This window comes from Nyctereutes procyonoides, unplaced genomic scaffold (genome assembly GCF_905146905.1).
Source record: "Nyctereutes procyonoides isolate TBG_1078 unplaced genomic scaffold, NYPRO_anot_genome, whole genome shotgun sequence".
NCBI classification, from domain to species: Eukaryota; Metazoa; Chordata; class Mammalia; order Carnivora; family Canidae; genus Nyctereutes; species Nyctereutes procyonoides.
In genome coordinates this window covers 3,896,934-3,916,559 of record NW_026575135.1, presented here as the reverse complement: position 1 = coordinate 3,916,559, position 19,626 = coordinate 3,896,934, and the positions used below count along the sequence as shown (strand labels likewise).

The window sequence follows — 19,626 nt, the reverse complement described above, 5'->3', positions numbered from 1 at the left end:
TTGAAGAAGGAGAAAAGGAAAGAGTGGAAGACAAAAGGCAGGTGGGAGCGATGGAGCCTCTAAAATGGTCTGGAGTGATCTGCATGGCCTGTTAGAATCTCTTCCACTTGAGTAACTTAATAATGAGTGCACTAAAGTAAACATCACTACATGTCGGGCAACATCCTAAAATGTAAATGCTTAACTTCCAGTATCTCATTTTGAGTAACTTGCTTTCAACCAATAGAATATGGCAATAAGGGATATCACTGCTGTGATTAGGTTACAAAACACTGTGACTTCTGCTTTGCTCAGACTCTCTCTTGCTTTGATGAAACAGGCTCTCAGGGAGTGGATCACATGTCAGGGAACTACTGGAAGTCTCTAGCCAAAAGGCAGCAAGAAACGGAGGCCATCGGTCCAAAAACCCTTAAAGAGCTGAATCCTGCCATCAACTATATAAATGATCTTGGAAATGGATCCTTTCCCCGTCAAATTTCCAGCTCTGGCTGACAGCTAATTGGAGTCCTACGAGAAACCATGAAGTAGAGGATCCACCTAAGCTGTGCTCAGATTCCTGACTCTCAGAGTCTGTGAAATAAGAATGTATGTTGCTTTGTTGGTTTTGTTTCACGAACATAGGGGAAGGGAAGGAAGAAGTAGGATGAAAACACAAAAGGAGGCAAACCATAAGAGAGACTCTTAGCTCTATGAAACAAACTGAAGGTTGCTGGAGGGGAGGAGGCTGGGTGGATGGGGTAACTGGGTGATGGGCATTAAGGAGGGCACTTTAAAAAAAAAGATTTTACTTATTTATTCATGAGAGACACAGAGAGAGAGGCAGAGACACAGGCAGAGGGAGAAGCAGGCTTCCTGTGGGGAGCCAGATGTGGGACTCGATTCCAGGACCCCAGGATCACGACCTGAGCCCAAGGCAGGTAGGTGCTCCACCACTGAGCCACCCAGGAGTCCCAAGGAGAGCACTGGGTGTTGTATGCAACTGATGAATCACTAAATTCTGCTCCTGAAACTGATAATATACCTTAACTAAATTAAGTTTAAATTTTAAAAAAATGAAAAGAAATGTGTGTTGTTTTAAACCACAACACTTTGGGGTAATTTATTATTCAGTTTAAACATAAGTAATAACGATAGATGGATATAATTTTATTATTTCATTTCATGGAAATTTTAGCAATTTTAAACCTCTAGACTCAAACAAACTTGGTTAGGAAGTATTGGTTTTAATTCCTTCCATTTTTCTCCCTTATACTCTATAAGCAAAAATTCCTCATCTGCCTCAGAATTCATTGCTAGCAAGAGGAAAAAAGGAAAAGATTTTGTCAAGAATAGTATAAATCACGGTAATGATAATAATGACAAGAGCTAACATTCGCAGAACACTCCCTACCAGGCAGTGCTCTGAAAACTTGAGCTCTGTTAAGTCATCCAAAATTCACAATATTCTTTTTCCTCTCATTTGGCAGAGGTAGAAAGTAATGTACAGCAAAGGCTAAGTGAATTCTCCAAGGTTCTACAGCTTGTCAGTTGCAACAAGTTACCAAGCTTTGCTTCAAATCATCTTTTCATCTTTTCCTCACAATAACTTTCCAGGTCTTGGGTTTCCACAAGCCCTTTCCCTTCCTGCTACACAATTGTGGACTCAACAAGCAAACTAACTTCTTATTATTAATAATAAGTGCTGTAACATGAACATTACTACATGTCAGATAACATCCTAAAATGTGAAGGCTTAACATCTAATATCTTTCATTTTGCCCCTGCCCCTAATCCTGTGAGTTAGCTCCTATTATTCTCATCTTTAAGAAAAAAGGGAGAGAGAGGTTAAACTAGAAATCTTAGGAAATGGAGAAAATAGTGTGTATCTCATAGGGTGATGCTATTGGTTGAACTGTGTCCCCCCAAAAGGTTGACATCCTGTACATCAGAATGTGACTTTATTTGGAAATAGGGTCCTTGTAGATGTAATTGGCTAAGATAACGGTCACACTTAATCTACTGTGACTGTTGCCCTTAAAAGAAAACACTGACACATCCATTGAGGAGAATGGCGTGTGACGGTGGAGACACAGAGACAGAAACTGACCACGAGGAGATAGAGGCAGACACTGGAGTTGCTACCACAAGCCAAGGGATGCCTGTAGCCAGCAGGAGCTGGAAAAGGAAAGGAAGGATCCTCCTCCCTTAGACACTTCAGAGAAAACCTGGTCACACTGATACCTTGATCTCAGACATCTCGCCTCCAGAACTGCGAAAGAAATAAATTTCTCCTGTGTTAAGCCACCCACTTCGTGATACTTTGTTATGACAGTCCTAGGAAACCGATCCAGGTAGAGCTTAACGTTAAGTGGGGGGGGGGAGGTTATGTTAAAATGCTGAATAAAGAGTATTTAAAGTACTCCACAAAGAGTATTTTTAAAAATGTCTATGTATGAGGAATGCTAATATTGTGCCAGAGTAGGCAAAGCCACGGAATTAAAATGAGTGCCTTTTCCCGGGGTATTTATTTTACTCTGTGATTTTTGTGGGAAGAGTAGTAATTAATTTAACTGGTAAGTAATTTAAACACTAAAAAAAAAAAAAAGACAGTCAAACAAACTTTTTTTTTTTTTAAAGAGAAGAAAGGGTCTTTCGTCATTGTTCTTTATTTTTTTTTTTAATGTGTCAGGCCACTAGAATTTTATTTTATTTTTTTTTATAAATTAATTTTTATTGGTGTTCAATTTACCAACATACAGAATAACACCCAGTGCTCATCCCGTCAAGTGTCCCCCTCTGTGCCCGTCACCCATTCACCCCCACCCCCCGCCCTCCTCCCCTTCCACCACCCCTAGTTCATTTCCCAGAGTTAGAAGTCTTTATGTTCTGTGTCCCTTTCTGATATCTCCCACACATTTCTTCTCCCTTCCCTTATATTCCCCTTCACTATTATTCATTGTTCTTTAAAGGCATGCTTGTTCGACATCCTCAGACCGTGAGAGGCACATCACCAGGCTCCTCTCTGGGAGTAGGGAAACACGGGTATAAAAATACGATGAGTACTGAATTGAGATGCTGGGTTCTGGGGGGTGGGAACTGTGGTTTTCAGCACACAGAGTGGTATCTCCCCATCCGGTCTGAGGAGAGGGTGTAAGTAGGATCTTAAGCTCGGGAAGAAGCTATTTGACAATAACCCTCCCATCTTCCCAACCTGCAAGACAGGGACTTGCTAGAAGTACCCAGGGTCCCTGTCCAGAAAGGTTTCTTGCCAGTCTGGTGAAACCGGCCACTCTGGGTCTCCAACATGAAAGAAATTCAGGGCAGAAGGCGATTCCTGCTGTTCTCTGGCAGTGCTGCTCAGAAGAGCTCATTGCGTGTCACTACCTTGACAGGCTCATGCTCCATGGTCCTAGCGGCCGGGATTTGCCCCATATTCCTTCAGTTGCTAAACATCGTCATCTCTCCTCCTCTTTGGGTCCTTATAAACAAACCCTACTCAATAAAATAGATAACTGGTGTCATAAAATGTGAGTAGTCTTCAGATGGTGGTTCGGAGCACGTCCGTGGGCCTACGTGGTCCAGGTACCTCGGCCCTCCCACTTCCTGGGAGGCTAAGGAGGTAGCCGAGCTCTCTTGTCCTGCTGAGTCTGATTCCTCTTTGTAAGATGAGGCTACCAATATCTATTTGAATCATTGCTGAGGGGATTAATTTTTGACATGTGACACTATGAAGTGCATGGTATATTGCTGGTGTTCAAAAAAATGGTCCCCTGTTACTTAATTGACCCCTTTGAGTTATCTTGTAGCTAGAATAAGCGGAAATCAGACAGGAAATGCAATTTCCTTCAAGTCACATTTCTGAGTCTGACTCACTTACTCAGCAACTCTTCTGTGCTGGGCACTGTGCTAACAGAGGCAAGCATTCCTCCTCCCTTGGCCCTACAGGGTTCTGTTTGCACCCACTGGCTGGCTGCCAATTTTGAGCAAAATCTGCCCCAGGGCCCTTCAGTCCCCAGCCCAGCTGGGCTCCCTGTTTAGCCCACTCCTGACTCAACTTATTCCTGGTTGATCTAGTCAAATCCTGGCTGGTCATGGACTGCAAATATATCCTTGAGGTCTAAATAGCCCCCAGAGGGACGCCAGGGTGGCTCCGTGGTGGAGCACCTGCCTTTGGCTCAGAGTGTTACCCCAGGATCCTGGGATCCAGGCCCACATCGAGCTCCCTGCAGGGCGCCTGCTTCTCCCTCTGCCTGCGTCTCTGCCTCTTTCTGTGTGTCTCTCATGAATGAGTAAAAAAAATCTTTTTAAATATTAAAAAAATAAGTAAATAGCCCCCAGAGTTCTTTCAAGCATCTGGAGCCCCCAGGCCTGTTCAAAGTATGTCATAAGTATATCAATCCAGACCCTCATTGTCCTTAATATCTGAAATGCTGGGTGCTGGGGGGCTTCTGGAATCAGCAATCTGAAAAGTGTTAAGAATCACAATTAAAAAAAAAATACTGTTAAGTGCAAACCACTATGTATTCATAATCTTAGCTAATCATCATAGCAAACCTTATCATCTCCATTTAGAAATAAGGAAATGGGCCACCGAGAGGTGAAACAAGATAATCAGGGTGGATTCTCATCTAATCTTAGGGTCCCAGGCTGCTCTTTAGCCTCCAGGCCTTGCTGCGGAACCACCTGAGCGTGTGCTGCGTATCTAAACAGGGAGGTTATGGGAATTAAGGGACTGTGCATGGGAAGTGCTTAGCCTCGGCTGCACACTGAGTGCTGATAGTTTGGCTCTTATTTCTGCTTGTTGTGTTATCCTTGTGCAGTGTCCCGGATCTAAGTGGGAGTTCCAGCTCCGGGCCAGGCTACCGCACCGCGCGGTCACCTGCAGGAGCAGGTGCTCAGCCTGGCACTACGGAAGGGCGCACAGGTGCTCAGCGGCCCTAGGCCTCAGGCCTCCCACCGGGTCACACTGTGCACCGCCCCCCCCCCGCCCCCCAAGCCGGGAGCAGATTGGGTTTGGGTCTGGGGAGCTTCGGTGTGCAGGGGCAGCAGGTGCAAAGCGCGTCGTGTCTTCCCCTCCGCTGTAGCCTCCCGGCGCTGACCCAGCGCTGCGGCCATCCCACCACCTTGCACGGAGGCTGCGGTGCATCCCAGGAACCGAAGACGGCCTTTCGAGGCGAGTCCAGGCTCTGCGGCCGCCCCCCGGGGGCTCTGTCCGCCCCCCCCCCCCGCACCTGCCGCCACTGGTCACACGGGCCCCCCTGCGCTCCCCGGGTGCTGCCCGCGGCCGAGGCCCTGCGGAGGCCGCCTCCTGGACTGGGACCTCCGCGGCCAGCGCAGCGCTTCACACACGCTGAGGGGGCCCGGGCAGGCTGCTCTCGCCTCAGTTTCGCAGTCCGCACAATGGGGGCACAGAGCTGCGAGCCGCGGCCCAAGGTTCCCCCCACCCGGGCGGCAGCCGCTGGGCCGCGGAGGCTCGGACCCGTGCGACTACAAGTCCCAGCATGCCCCGGGGCGGGGGCGCGCTGACGGACAGGCGGCTCTGCGAATTAGCGGCCGCCAAGGGGCGCCCGGCGGCGCGTGCGCAGTGAGCGGCGGGCGGGCGGGTGGGCTGGCGGCGGTGGACGCGTCGGGGCCGCGGGCGATCAGGTAAGGGGCGGGCGGGAGGGCGGGAGGGAGGTCGCGGCCGGAGGTGGGGCGGGGGGGGGGGGCTGGCGTGCGGCGGCGGGACACGCCCGACCCGCCGGGTCTGGGGGCCGGATCGGAGGGGCAGGACCGGCTGGGGGTGGGGGGGTGGGGGTGGGGCCGCGGGGGCAGAGGAGCTCGGAGGGGATGCGGCCCCGGACCCCGCGGTGCAGCATCTGGGCGGCCCCAGGTAACGTGGGCCCCGAGCACAGGGCGGTGCAGCGGCTGGAGCTGGGAGCCGGGACGGGAGCTGGGAGGGCCCCGGGGACATCGGGGTGCAGAGCCTCGGAAACAGGAGGGGTCTGCGATCCGGGGTGCTGCACCCCAGGAGGCCCGAGGGAATCCGGGGCCCGACCTGAGGTCGCAGAGGGCGGGGCCTGGGGCTCTGTGATTGCCCCGGGGGCGGGGGGCGGGGGGGGGGCGTCTCCAGGTGGGATCGGGGGACATCAGGGCTGGGTTCTCGGGGCGCCCGGGGAGGCAGCGCCCTGTTAGCCTGGAGGGACCTGGCTGCGGTCGCGGGAGGGCAGAGGCGGGGCTGGAGGCTGCGGAGCGGCGGGCACGTCCTACGGGGTCTGCGCCGGGGGATTCGGGGCACCGGAGCCCGGAGTCGGACAGGGCTCAGCACCCAGCCCCGAAGGCCGGATCCTCTACGGGAGGGTCGAGGGCCAGGGTGGAGGGCGCTCCCTGGGCTGCAGACTGAGAGGCTCTGGGCACCTCTGGCTGCAGAGCGAGTTTCCCCAGGAGTCTGCGCGGGAAGCACAGGCAACACTGGCGTCCCAAGGACCTAGGGGTGGTGCATGCGCCGGGTTGGAGTGCATGAAGTTTAGCAGAGCTCCGGGCATGCTGCAGGCCCGGGAGGAGCAGGCGGCGGGTCCGGTCAGGTCCGGGAGGTGGAGGAGGCCGTGGAGCAGCAAACCACCCAAGGTCATGTGCCCCAGCACCCCTTGGCCTGTGCCTCCAAGCCGTGAGAGCAGACCACAGGCGACCTCCAAGGGATGGGTGGAACTAGATCGCAGGCCTTGTTTTCTTGATCACTTATGTAAGGTGACTGAATCGATCCGAGGTAGGGCCCATCACAGCCTGACATTCCGGAGGCTGTGGCCCTGTGAGTGAGGGGTCTGGGGAGGACACAGAGAAGGGGAACGCTGAGTACTTAGCCTGGCTCCAAGTTCTAGGAGGAGTCCCCCCCAGGGGACACTTGGCAATGTCAGGAGACCTCTTCCCGTTGTCACAGTTGGAGTACAGGGGACTACCAGCCTCTCGTAGGCGGAAACCAAGAATACTGCTAAACATTCTAAGGTGCATTGGACACCCCCCCCTTTCCCTCTCCCTCCCCACAACAAAGAATTACCTGGTCCAGGCTGTCAACAGTGCCAGAGCTGCAGAACCCTCCCGAGGAGTCAGATATCCTGGATTCAGATCCTGCCTCTATCCCTTCGCGGCTGTGCGATCTTGAATGAGTTACTTAGCCTCCCTGTTCCCTGGCTCTTCACCTGTCAAATGGAGTTAAGAGCGGGACTGCGCCGTAGATGATCGTGAAGACCCAGGCGAAGTAAATCAGAGCGGTTGGTGTCTGGCGCCCGGCGAGCACTCAGGTTTTAGTAGTTTTGATGTTTATATCTCCTTCGTGACTCGCGTTTCCATCACAGCACTCCTAAGCAGGCCCTACTGTGTCTAGTTTTACACGTAAGGAAGCTGAGGCTTAGGAAGTGACGTGGTTAGGGTTGCCTTGCTTAGGGATGCAGAGCTAGGCTCATATTCAGATTCTCCGTAATCCTGGATATTCCCTGTTTCTTTGCGTTTCTTCTTGCTGGGGTCTGCTCCGTCTTACTGTCCCAGCCGATTCCCTTCTGACGAAAGGATTGCCCAGCGAGTATCGCTGAGTATCAAGCTGAACTCTAAAGGGGACAGAACTCTCTCATTACGCAGGGAGTAACCCTGGACTTTGTTCTTGATTTGCTCTTAGACCAGGACCAGTGAGCAGATACGGGGAGGAGCCTGAGGTTAGGATGAAGTGCAGGAGACTGAAGGGTGAGGTGTAGAGGCCCTGGCTTTCAGCAGGGACTAAAACTGAAGGCAGTCCTACTCTGGAAGATAACCCCTGCTTCCAAAGGACCGCTTGGGCCTCTCTCCCCTGCGACAGAACAGCATTTGCCCTGTCTGCTCCAGGACTAGCCACAGCATTGCTGAAGGCGGTTCAAAACATAGTAGGACCGCATCGGAAGGCAAGAGACCTAGCTGGGCTATCCATACACACCACTTTAGGGAAACTATGTCACGGTGATGGATTCACCCTGGGAATTAGAGGCTTGAAGTCCAAAATCCCTCCAACTGCAGCTAATTTACCAGGTGACCTTGGACAGATACTTCTGATCAGCCTCAGTCTATTAAAAATAAGAATAACAATCATTTATTGCTTATTATGCTCATTGACTCTGTTAATCCTGCCAGTGATCCTGCCAACAGTGTAGATGTTATTCCGTATTTTGCAGATGAGAAAACGAATAGGCTAAATGCTTTACTTGAGGCTACACAGCAAGGGGCAAAGTGGGGCTGTGAGCCCAGTTTGACTCCAAGGTACTGTTATAGGAGTTTCATTAGAAAGGCTTTTCCAACACTTACAGCCCACACACCTATGTCTGGAGAATTTGGTAGTTAGGTTTACGAAGCCCTTTAAGTAGATCACTGTCCCTGCACACTGACGTGCTGCCTCTGACCCTCCCTCTGTTGTTGTTTTTTTTTTTTTTTCTTTTTGGCATAACAAGCAATTCGATTTAAAAAATCATTCCTAGGAGCCTTTACCACCATCCTCAGCCAGACTGCCTAGAGCTAATAGTAGCCTCTTCAGTTATGGGAACAGTAACACACTTTTTGAGCCCGTGTGGTTTTATGGCTGGGAGTTGACACACCTGGATTTGAATCTCAGGTCTACCACCTACTAGCTTTGAGACCTTAGATTACTTTTCTCTGAACTTTGGTTTCCTTATTCATAAAGAGGGATTAACACGTATTTCACATAGTTATTATGAGAATAGGAGATACTGTAATAAAAGCTGCCTGACATTCAAAAAGTGATAGTTTTATGAGAGGTAGCAATTATAAGAGGAAGGCATTGCTAGAAAGGAACTAAGGGTTGCTTTGCCAAATTTCAGTGCCCCTAAGCTGCCCCCACCAGTCTCTCCCAAATTCCCGTCTCCTCTTGTACCTTTCCCGGGATCTGCTTCCTGCCCCTTTCATCAGAAGCTCATGATTAAGTCAACATGTGTTATATGTAGATAAAAGAACTGGAAGAGAGGTGGGTGGGTGGAGATGAGTTGAAGGTCCTCTGAAAAAGGACTGTTGGCTTTTCCCCTTGCCCTAGATTCTCTGAGTCGCTTTGGCAGCACCGATAATACGCAAATGTTTGTGGAAGATGCAAGTGAACCTTTCCAGCTCCTGCAGTTTTAGAAGACAGAGAACAGACAAGTGTCTTTCCAGCAAACTCTATTATTGATTTAACCTGTCCTTGACATATTTTAGCTAAGGTTTCCTTTTCCACAAACATTTCCTTCTGGGTTGTATGTCTCAGACCATACGGCTCCAGGGGTCATGTCTGTGTTTCCCTATAAGCTTCTACTTGTTGACTTTTTCTGAGCTGTTTACAGGTAACCTTAAATGCCCTGAGTCAAGTCCAAACCCTCTTCCACACAGAGTAGGTGAGTGTCACGTGGGGCCCTCACAGACTCTGTCAGGCACTGGATTACCATTCCATTCAAATGCCAAGAGGACCAAACACAGTTCAGAAAGGTAAAGGGTTGCAAAACCCCCTGTCAAACCCAAGGAGTGTGTCAGTGGTAGGATGGGCCTTCATGCCTTGTGAAAGAAAATGTACTAGTACTATTTTACATGGTTTCTACTTTTTAGGTAAAGAGCTCTATTCATGTTTGGTTTCGTTCAAGATTATATCCCTAGGGTTTGTATGGGGCTCGATTCATAGTGCGTGCTCAGTAAAGATTCATGTAGTTAATCCTGAGGGCTCTTCAGTGATGCTGATGGCCTAAGCCCTCAAGAGGCTGACGGAGGTATGGCCTTTGGTCATCGCTAATCTTTTGATTCTGAGACCAGGTAAAGCTCTCTAGTGAAGGCTCAGAAATTTTATTTTTGGAATTTACAGATCTGATATCTTGAGTACAGGATGCCTTTTGAAAAATGCCTCTTTTCTTCTCATGGGCTGGGTGGTGGCTTCCACTGCAGTGTCACATCCTGCACAGTTAACTGTATGCCTCCCTTGGTGCTGTACTAAGTGTGTTATACACATAAGCCCATTTAACCTTTACAGTAACCTGGTGAGGAAGATTCTGTTAAAGCCCTCTTTCTTAGATAAACTGAGAACTAGAGAGGTTAGTTAACTTGTCCAGGTGTCCACAGTAAGCAGTAGAGCCAGGATACACATCCAAAAAGCCTGATCCCTGAGCCTGCTTTCTTCATCCATAGGATACTGGTCACCCCCAGGGCCTGTCTTTTAGTCCTAGTTCTGACATACGATTAATGAGTTCTTGATCTCTCCGTTTACTCATCTATTTTATTCTTTGAGCTCTCTGCTAATTCTAGCATTCGATATTTAGTCCCTGCTAGGAGGAGCTTATTTTCTGGACAAGAGAGGTTGTGAATTCATTTGCCCATCAGTTTCTAGCACGGATACCTAGTGTCCTCAATCACGTTCTTCCAAAGCTGGCCTGTCCTTTTATTGATCTTTATGTGCTTTTATCTGCCAGGAGGGGGTTTTCATCCCTTGGAAAATGTAGTTTGTAAACTGGTTAAACTAGTTTTGCTAAAAACTAGTGTTTTGTTAAAACCAGTAGTAGTTGTTATTATTGTTAATACTGTTGCTGATTGTTACTAAAATTATGATAAATAACAGTTTTTCGTTCCACACCTGCCGTTTACCAGACTAGGCACTTGATATGCATTATCCCTAGTTTCTTACTTTTTGTAAAGTAAGACGCGAGGTTAAATAACTTGCCTGTTATCTCACAATTTGTAAACGGCTGTGCTGATTTGATCCCAGTTGTGATTTCAAGGTTCATGGGTTTTGTTTTTTTTTTGTTTTTGTTTTCTCTGCTATCCTGGTTATTTAAATCATGGACTGGGGAAAGTCTGGGGCTAGATCAGGTTAGGGTATGACTATAGAATTTTCCTGAGTCTTAGCCCAGCTGAAGCAAACACAGCTCAAGGGGTACATTCTTATCTGAAGAGCTGGAATATAGTAGTAGGGGATGTGCAGGATCTGAGCAGTGAGGTGAGAGGTCAGAAGTTGAGAGTACAAAGTGTGCAACAGGAAACGCGTTCAAGGTATCATGAAGGTAGACAAGATACAAGTAACATGTTGGTTCATTCTGATTGGTTTTGGGTTTTATATGACAGAGAATGGGCAGCTAACAAAGAGCCTTGGGATCAGACAATTCCTGTCACTCCTCTAGTCCTCTCAGGGGAACTGAGTTCGAACTGGCTTCCCATCTGAATCATTCTCAGTATTAACAGTGTCGGCTAGACGAATGTTTCTCCAGGAGAGGGAATGTACCTGCCTGTCACACAGCTCTGTATCAGGCTAGGATCCTGCTGAAGGCAGCGTTCGCAGGTCATAGACATGGGAGACGTAGCTCAGGCTTTTCCAAGTCTGAGGCTTCATACCTGATGCTTCCGTGATGGGAACTCATGTTTTCCTGGCAAGGCAAGCCCGCTTTAGAGTAGGAATCCTTGACATTCTCTTCTGCCTCGGAGAGCCCAGTGAAGCTGCAGATAGCTGAGATAATTTGGGATATGGATGTGGGCATAGTAAATTCATTTTTTAAAGTGGATGGCTTAGAAAGGGAGGCAAGAAGCTTTTTAACTGAAGGAGGTGGTATGATATTCCAGAAAGCTGGGGAAAGAATTTGCTAGTATTTTTACAAGTTGGCAGACTTGTTTCATTGGCTGATCTGCAGTGCCAGCTTTGGGAAGAACAGATGTCCCTTGCATTGTAAGGTAACATGCTCTGGATCTAAACACCAAATGTTGCCCTCAGTCTGTTGTGCCAGATGATGGAAGAAGGAGCTGAAGCTATTGGTTTAGAACTAAAGTTTGCATGGATTCTGAGTTGAGGTTTCTATCAGTATTTCTATACTACTGTGCCCAGACCGATGGCATTTAAGAATTCAGTAGTGAGTTTCACATATTCACATGAGAACCTCTAAGAGAGGTTCCTGATATATGATAGTGTTTTATTTTGTTGAGACATGGGTTTGAGTCAGAACGGGTTGCAAGGCCGGTGCAGGAGAATGGGTCGCCCAGCTAATAAGTCAGTGTTGCCAACCAACTCCATTGGAGCTAAATCTCTTTACAATAGTATTGTTCTTTCTTATTTGTGGAGAAAATTGTTACAAGGCAGCATTTTTCAAAGTTCTCATTTATAGAGAACAGTTGTGAACAAACGTTACATGACACCCGGGCAAAACCCAACCTGGAAGTAATTCTGAGTTAAAGTTAAAGGTATTTGTACTGCAGGATTACACCACGTTTGAACTTTGTGACCTTGAGCCAGTTTTTCTGAGCCTTAGTTTCCTCGTCTTGAAATAAGATGATAAAAATAGTACCTACTTTATAGGGTCATTATGAGGATTAAATGAGATTAAGTACATGAAGCATCTAGTGTGGTGTCTGGCACATGGAAGGTACTAGATGTACGCTGTATCCCTTCCAGTAGAAGAGAAGTGGGATTGACTTTGGATAAATTATGTGTGTCTGCTATTGAATATTTGTCAGATTGCCGTGCAAAGCTAAATATGGGGAAGTTCCATTATCTGTATCTCTGCATAGACTCCCCTTCTTCTGTAAGCGTGAAGAAAAGAGTTGATGACATTTGCAAAGCTTTTCTCACCTTGCTGCATTATCCTTAAACCAAGCTAACTTGCCCTCCTTTTCTCCTTGATGGCTGACCATCTGCATTATCAGGAGACTGCAGGGACACAGCTGTAGAATTTGCACTGAAGAAGGGCTGCAATGTATCCCTGTGCCTCACCTTGCGAGGCCTATTCATTCTAATTTGGGGTATAAAATGACAATGACAGAAGTCTGCAGAGCGCTGAGATCTCTGTTCTGTTTCATGAGCATATGTGGATCAAGGTGGGTGGGAGCATTCATGGCTCGTGCTTTGTGAAGTAGGGGGTGTTCCAGGCCAAAAATAAATTGTCTTGATAAGGCAGTACTGGTTTTTAAATCATTGGGTTTGAGTCTTTGGCTAAGACGTCTTGCTACACCACTTCCCCACTTTAATCTACTCATCTTGGTGATTATAATTCTGTAATATGGCTCAAATGCATCTTTCCATTTCCACCACCTGCTCCCTGGTTCAGGCTCCCCATCACCTCCCCCAGGCAGTTTTGCAGCTGTTTTCCAAACTAGTTTCTCTGCCTTTTCACCTACTCCGTTCAAGCCTTGATCCTATTAGTTCTATGCTTCAAAACGTGTTGCTTCCCTGTGCCCATCAAAATGAAATCTAAAGGTTGCATTTTGGCTCCGAGGATTTCTTATAATCATCTCGTGATCAAACCAGTTACTCTGATCTCCCTAAATTCTCCCACAATGTTAACTTAAGAATGAGGGAAAAGAGAACTAAAATTTACCTAAGACTTTCGGTACTGAGCCAAAACTTAGAAGTTTACACACTACCTATATTATCCCATTTAAATCTCTGCACTGACCTTGTGGAGGCAGTATTATTATTTCATTTTGCAGATGGGAACCTATAGAGGCTCCATGTTCTCTGTTATCTTCCTAATACCCTGAAGCTCTTGCTCTTTCCCTTGGTTTCTTAACCTTTGTTAAGACTGTCCTTGTCTGCTACTTCCTTTCCCCCCCCCGGTCTCCACATATCCAGGACCATATCCAGTGCCATCCTGCACCCCCAGAAAATGCTGTTGCCCTTCAAATTAGAGTGTTTCTTAGCCTCCATCAAATTGAGTTTGTATCTTATTTATGATACTGTTTTATGCCTTGGCTATTATTTACCTACATGTCTTGTCTCCTTTACTGAAGTTTGAGCATCTGTCAGGCAGGATTTGTGTCTTGATAACTTAGTGTGGTACAGTACATGGCGCCCAGCCTTAGTTGGGTGGACCAGTGAGTAGATGGGAGGATAGAAAATGAAAAAATACATGCATTTCCTGATCTAATGTGTTACCGAATACCTAAAGCTAACCATAATTTTCTGTTTCCCTACTGTATGCTTCCGAGGACCCCAAAGGTGACACGGTAAACTCTCTAGAACATAATAAAAGAGACTCTGTGCTTTTGTTCACATAGTTCTCTTTGCTTAAAATACCTTTACCCCTCAAGGCCTTGTTTCTTTCCAGACATATATCAGAAGTGTCACTGCTTCTGGGGAGCCCTCTCCAGTCCCTCCAGGAACTGTTACACTATCCTCTATGCTCCTGTGGAATTTTGTGTATCATCCTTTCCTGTATGTAATTTTCTTACGCTTTTCTCCTAATATAAATTGAGTTGTAGACCTCACTAAAAACTGGCATTTTTCAACCATACTGCTTACCATGGGCTATATGAAGTGCATCACGTTCATCATGCTCTTTAACCCTTTTGAAAACTATCTAAAGTAGATAACAATCGCTACTTCAACTTCATAGATGTGTGATGGGAAACTGAGCTTTGTGCGGGTTCGGTTACTTCCTTAAGGTCACACAGCTAAGCATCAGAGAATCCAGACCCTGATTTCTTACCCACTCTGTAATGCTTTGTCTGTTTTACTTCCTTGTGTATCACCATCACCTAGCAGGGCAGACTTCCATAAATTTTTGTTAAGTAAGTCAGTGGCTGAATGAGTGATAACTGTTCTCTAAATGTTTCTTGAGTGAATTAGCTCATACAGGCAGTAGAATAATGTCTTGTTATTCTCGTTAGCAGGATTTGACCCTCTGGAGCATGAATACCAAGCTATTCAGTTCTGGGCTGTGTTAGCAGGCCCCTCAAGGGAAGTGCAATGGCCACCGCGGCAGCAGCAGCGTCTCACCTGAACCTGGACGCCCTCCGGGAAGTGCTGGAATGCCCCATCTGCATGGAGTCCTTCACAGAGGAGCAGTTGCGGCCCAAGCTCCTGCACTGTGGCCATACCATCTGCCGCCAGTGCCTGGAGAAGCTCCTGGCCAGTAGCATCAATGGTGTCCGCTGTCCCTTTTGCAGCAAGATTACCCGCATCACCAGCCTCACCCAGCTGACAGACAACCTGACGGTGCTGAAGATCATTGACACCGCTGGGCTGAGTGAGGCTGTGGGGCTGCTCATGTGCCGGTCCTGTGGGCGGCGGCTGCCCAGGCAGTTCTGCAGGAGCTGCGGTGTGGTGCTGTGTGAGCCCTGTCGGGAGGCGGACCACCAGCCCCCCAGCCACTGTACACTCCCTGTCAAAGAGGCAGCTGAGGAGCGGCGTCAGGACTTCGGAGAGAAGCTGGCCCGTCTGCGGGAGCTGATGGGGGAGCTGCAGCGGCGGAAGGTGGCCTTGGAAGGGGTCTCCAAGGACCTTCAGGCAAGGTATAAAGCGGTTCTCCAGGAGTATGGGCACGAGGAGCGCAGGGTCCAGGAAGAGCTGGCTCGCTCTCGCAAGTTCTTCACAGGCTCTTTGGCTGAGGTTGAGAAGTCCAACAGCCAAGTGGTAGAGGAGCAGAGTTACCTGCTTAACATTGCAGAGGTGCAGGCGGTGTCTCGCTGTGACTACTTCCTGGCCAAGATCAAGCAGGCCGATGTAGCACTACTGGAGGAGACAGCGGATGAGGAGGAGCCAGAGCTCACGGCCAGCCTGCCCCGGGAGCTCACCCTACAGGATGTGGAGCTGCTTAAGGTGGGCCATGTCGGCCCCCTCCAAATCGGGCAGGCTGTTAAAAAGCCCCGGACAGTCAACATGGAAGATTCCTGGGCCATGGAGGCTGCAGCCTCTGCTGCTTCTACCTCCGTTACGTTCAGAGAGATGGACATGAGCCCCGAGGAAGTGGCTGCCAGCCCCCGGGCCTCACCTGCTAAGCAGCGGGGTGCCGAGACAGCAGCCAATATGCAGCAGTGCCTCTTCCTCAAGAAGATGGGGGCCAAGGGCAGCACTCCAGGCATGTTCAACCTTCCGGTCAGTCTCTACGTGACCAGTCAAGGCGAGGTGCTGGTTGCTGACCGGGGCAACTACCGTATACAAGTCTTTACTCGGAAAGGCTTTTTGAAGGAGATCCGCCGCAGCCCTAGTGGCATCGACAGCTTCGTGCTGAGCTTCCTTGGCGCCGATCTGCCCAATCTCACTCCTCTCTCAGTGGCCATGAACTGCCAAGGACTGATCGGCGTAACCGACAGCTATGACAACTCCCTCAAGGTGTATACCCTGGATGGCCACTGCGTGGCCTGTCACAGGAGCCAGCTGAGCAAACCCTGGGGCATCACGGCCCTTCCGTCCGGCCAGTTTGTGGTAACTGACGTGGAGGGCGGAAAGCTCTGGTGCTTCACCGTTGACCGAGGAGCAGGGGTGGTCAAATACAGCTGCCTCTGTAGCGCCGTGCGGCCCAAGTTTGTCACCTGTGACGCGGAGGGCACCGTCTACTTCACCCAGGGCTTGGGCCTCAATCTGGAGAATCGGCAGAATGAGCACCACCTGGAGGGCGGCTTCTCCATCGGCTCCGTGGGCCCCGATGGCCAGCTGGGTCGCCAGATCAGCCACTTCTTCTCAGAGAATGAGGATTTCCGCTGCATCGCCGGCATGTGTGTGGATGCTCGTGGTGACCTCATCGTGGCTGACAGTAGTCGAAAGGAAATTCTCCACTTCCCCAAGGGTGGGGGCTATAGCGTCCTCATTCGAGAGGGGCTCACGTGTCCGGTGGGCATCGCCCTCACTCCTAAAGGGCAGCTCCTGGTCTTGGACTGTTGGGATCACTGCATCAAGATTTACAGCTACCATCTGAGAAGATACTCTACCCCTTAGGGGATAAGAGAGAACAATTTCTTCTGCTTCCCAGCCAGCCTCCTTCCCCTTATCCCTCAGTTATTAGTGATATTGTAGAGTGCACTGGGCCTGTGTCTTTATTCCCGCTGGCTAGTCCTAGAATTTTAGAAGCTGTCTTTTAGTGGGTGGGTTTTTTTTTTTTTTTGTTGCTGTTGTTTTGCATTACTTTCCTCCTAAATTTAGAGTTTGAACAGATGTATTGCCCCAAACAGGACATCTGATATGGGGTTAGCTGAAGTTTGATTAGAACTTAGGCACTTCTGAGGCTTCAGTAGAGAGCCTTTTGCCCCCGTGTTTGGAATTTGCCCTTGTACTGAATCCTTGTTGATTTCCCTCTTTTGGCTTGGCTAACCCTGGTCCCGTATTTCCCTCTTACTATAATGCACTTCGTACGTGACACTTTCTCTTCGATTCTGCCGCATTTAGTGCGCAAGCTCCAGTGGGATCTGCTCCGCCTTTCATTTTAGACATCATATCCCTGTGGCATGATGTCTCCGGTCTCTCGTCACCTTTATCAGAGTGGAAGCTCATTCATTCAGTGCCATCAAGGGAGACCTGCAGTCCTTTTGGGAAGCAGTCCCTCTTGGTTCTGGGGGTTTTGTGCCATCTTGGATCGGTCTCTAATTGCAGATGTGACAAAGAATGGATTGACCCTAGTTGGTTGGTGTTGAAGACTTTAGCCTGGAAAGTGCTTGCCTTTTCCAGCAGCGTATAGATTGGAATTATTTCAAAGCACAGAACGATGCGAATAAATGAAAACAAATGCTATAACCTAGTCAGTTAATACTCTTGGATAGTTTCTAGAGCTCATCGTTTTTCATATTACCTCTCTCCACTGGCCTCTGCCAAGAGTTGTCTGCAGAACTGCACAACACAGGCCAGGGTCCACCAAGTGGGGAGGTGGACACATCTCATTTTCATTAGAACTGTTCGGTCTTTATTCTGTATTTTCCTCAAGTGACTGCCTAATACTTGGTTTTGAGATTTATTTCCATTCCTCCATCAAGAATTAAATAATTGATAACTGTTTCTTCTTCGCTGGTGTTCACGTCTTCTAATTAAATATGGGATTTGGGAGATGAGAGGGATAAGTTGTACCAGGCTGTTTCGCCTCCGTATCTGACACTGCATTCTTTGAGACCATTAAGGACCTACCCCCAATCAAAATTCAGCCTAAGGCACCATTAGATAAAGAATTCCAAAGTTTACTCCGACACACACGTGTACAGAATCACCCCCGCAAGGTCTACAGAGTCACCAACATCCTGTTAGGAATAGAGCCTCTGCCATTTTATATCTTTGTAATTAGAGTTCAAAAAAGGAAGAAGCCTTGTCCTTTTTAAAAAAAAAAAAAAAAAGACCAGAAGCGGGTGAGGGAATTTGTGACAAGGATCCTCAGGCTCGGTTTTTACTGAGCAATAGAGTTTTGCTCTGTAGATGCAGGGCTGATGGCAAGCCAAAGAGCCATCACCGTGCTTTTTAAAGAAACCAGATTTGCTAAGCTGGGCTACTCAAAATTGTTTTGTTTTTTTGGTGGTAGCAATTGTTTTTTTCGGCTTCTGTTGTAATAGCTGCCAAAGAATAGGAAAGGAAATAATTGGTGCGATGTCAAGCTAGTTTGTCTTGCACGTTACACCTGGAGAAAGCCCCATGTTCTGATTATGAAATTGCCTCCCAATTTCCAAAGATTGTATAATTGAGAGGAAATTGATCCAATTAAAAGTGCATCACAAATAACTCCACTAGTTATTAGAGCCACTTTATCGGATAGCACCTGGCAGGAGGAGATCTGTCTTTGCTCTCAGTGAGGGGGGCTTGCTAAGGTAGTAACATTGGTCGAGGCCTTTGGCACACGGTTGGCAGCACAGACGTGTATACTGTGGACTGGCTTGACGTCCGTGGGCCAGAAACCCCCAGCTGCCAGTGCTTTTGGAAGGCAGGGCAACTGCTCACTATTGGTATTTGGCCTTTAGGGCCACCCATCGCCGACCAACACTCCTGCCTTGGTCCTCACCAAGCAGCTGTCTGCTGGCCCAGAGTGGACATAAGTGTAATCTGTTTTTGTTTCCTCGATGTGAATATTTTAGAGGCTGTGCTTAGTGCAATTTTCAGTGATCTACCCTGTCGACTACGTTACGTACATAGCACAACCCTAGGAAGCTAGTTTCCTCAATGATAGCAGTTTTTGTTTGTGGTTTCTTGTTTTTAAGCAGTGGTTCCCTGATTCTAGGAACAGTCTTAACGTGGGAGTCTGTTATGTAAAGTAGATCAAAGAGCAGCTGCTCTGGTTGAAGCAGGTTTGTGGGCCCTGCAGAACAGGCTTTATCCCCTCACCTAACCTGCGCACCCCTCCCACCCCCACCCCCCACCCTGCAAAACTCCTGTGAATCTACGGGGCACTTTCTGGAAACCATTGAACTACAGCCCTGCTGGTCTTCACGCAGGCCTGGGCCAGGCACTTCACCTTTCCCCTTTTGGGGAAATGATGAAAATGATTTTCCGAAGGAAGGGTGTTAAGATGTGAGATAAATGATGTGAAAAATCCTTGGCATACTCAGTAAGTGGTAAGTATTACAACCTTCTTTCCTCGCGTGGTTAAAACGAGTGGTGTGAGGTAGTCCAACCCCTCCAAACGATACTTCACCTCTTTCCTATTTTACAGGTTCCTATTCGTCAGCCAAAACTTTTCTCCGGCGCGTCCTCTCCCTGCATCACCTGTTCCTTTTTATTATCACTCTCCCAATTTCATGTCTCTTTAATTGTATAAAATACTGTGAGCACGTCGCGTGGTGCCTAACATAGTGTGTGTGTGTGTATATATATCCTCAGGCATCTAATTGGCTGTTATTTACTTGACTTGCTAATGACGATGGGCCTCCAGTAACCTTAGTTTTCTTAACACAACCCCTTACATTGGATAAAAAGGTATTCGTAGGAAGCCCTTTAATAAGGTACATGAGAACCTA

The 19,626-nt window shown here is 48.3% G+C and overlaps 2 protein-coding genes across 6 annotated transcripts in view; one reads left to right on the top strand and one right to left on the bottom strand.

The window, feature by feature from the left end:
- ASTN2 (astrotactin 2) overlaps window positions 1-19,626 on the bottom strand; it is a 227,695-nt gene that overhangs the window by 199,139 nt on the left and 8,930 nt on the right. The window contains exon 1 of one of the 2 annotated variants that reach the window (XM_055301661.1): window positions 7,013-7,145. The exons of the other annotated variant lie outside the window; for it this stretch is intronic. The gene's annotated coding sequence lies outside the window, so the exon portion shown is untranslated. Of the gene's footprint in view, window positions 1-7,012; window positions 7,146-19,626 lie in introns of those variants that run through there. 2 annotated transcript variants of the gene reach the window in all.
- On the top strand, window positions 5,215-17,690 carry TRIM32 (tripartite motif containing 32). 4 transcript variants are annotated; one of them, XM_055301657.1, is made up of 2 exons: window positions 5,215-5,625; window positions 14,596-17,690. In XM_055301657.1, exon 2 carries the CDS (start codon window positions 14,672-14,674, stop codon window positions 16,637-16,639), a length of 1,968 nt encoding a protein of 655 aa, XP_055157632.1. In that variant the 5' UTR covers window positions 5,215-5,625; window positions 14,596-14,671; the 3' UTR covers window positions 16,640-17,690. The 4 variants fall into 4 exon arrangements, with proteins under 4 accessions (XP_055157632.1, XP_055157630.1, XP_055157633.1 ...); XM_055301655.1 differs by having other exon boundaries at window positions 14,593-17,690; XM_055301658.1 differs by lacking the exon at window positions 5,215-5,625 and adding an exon at window positions 5,679-5,851.

Bases quoted from the DNA above. Each gene is read 5' to 3' on its own strand.
- TRIM32 (XM_055301657.1), top strand. From the start codon at position 14,672: ATGGCCACCGCGGCAGCAGCAGCGTCTCACCTGAACCTGGACGCCCTC.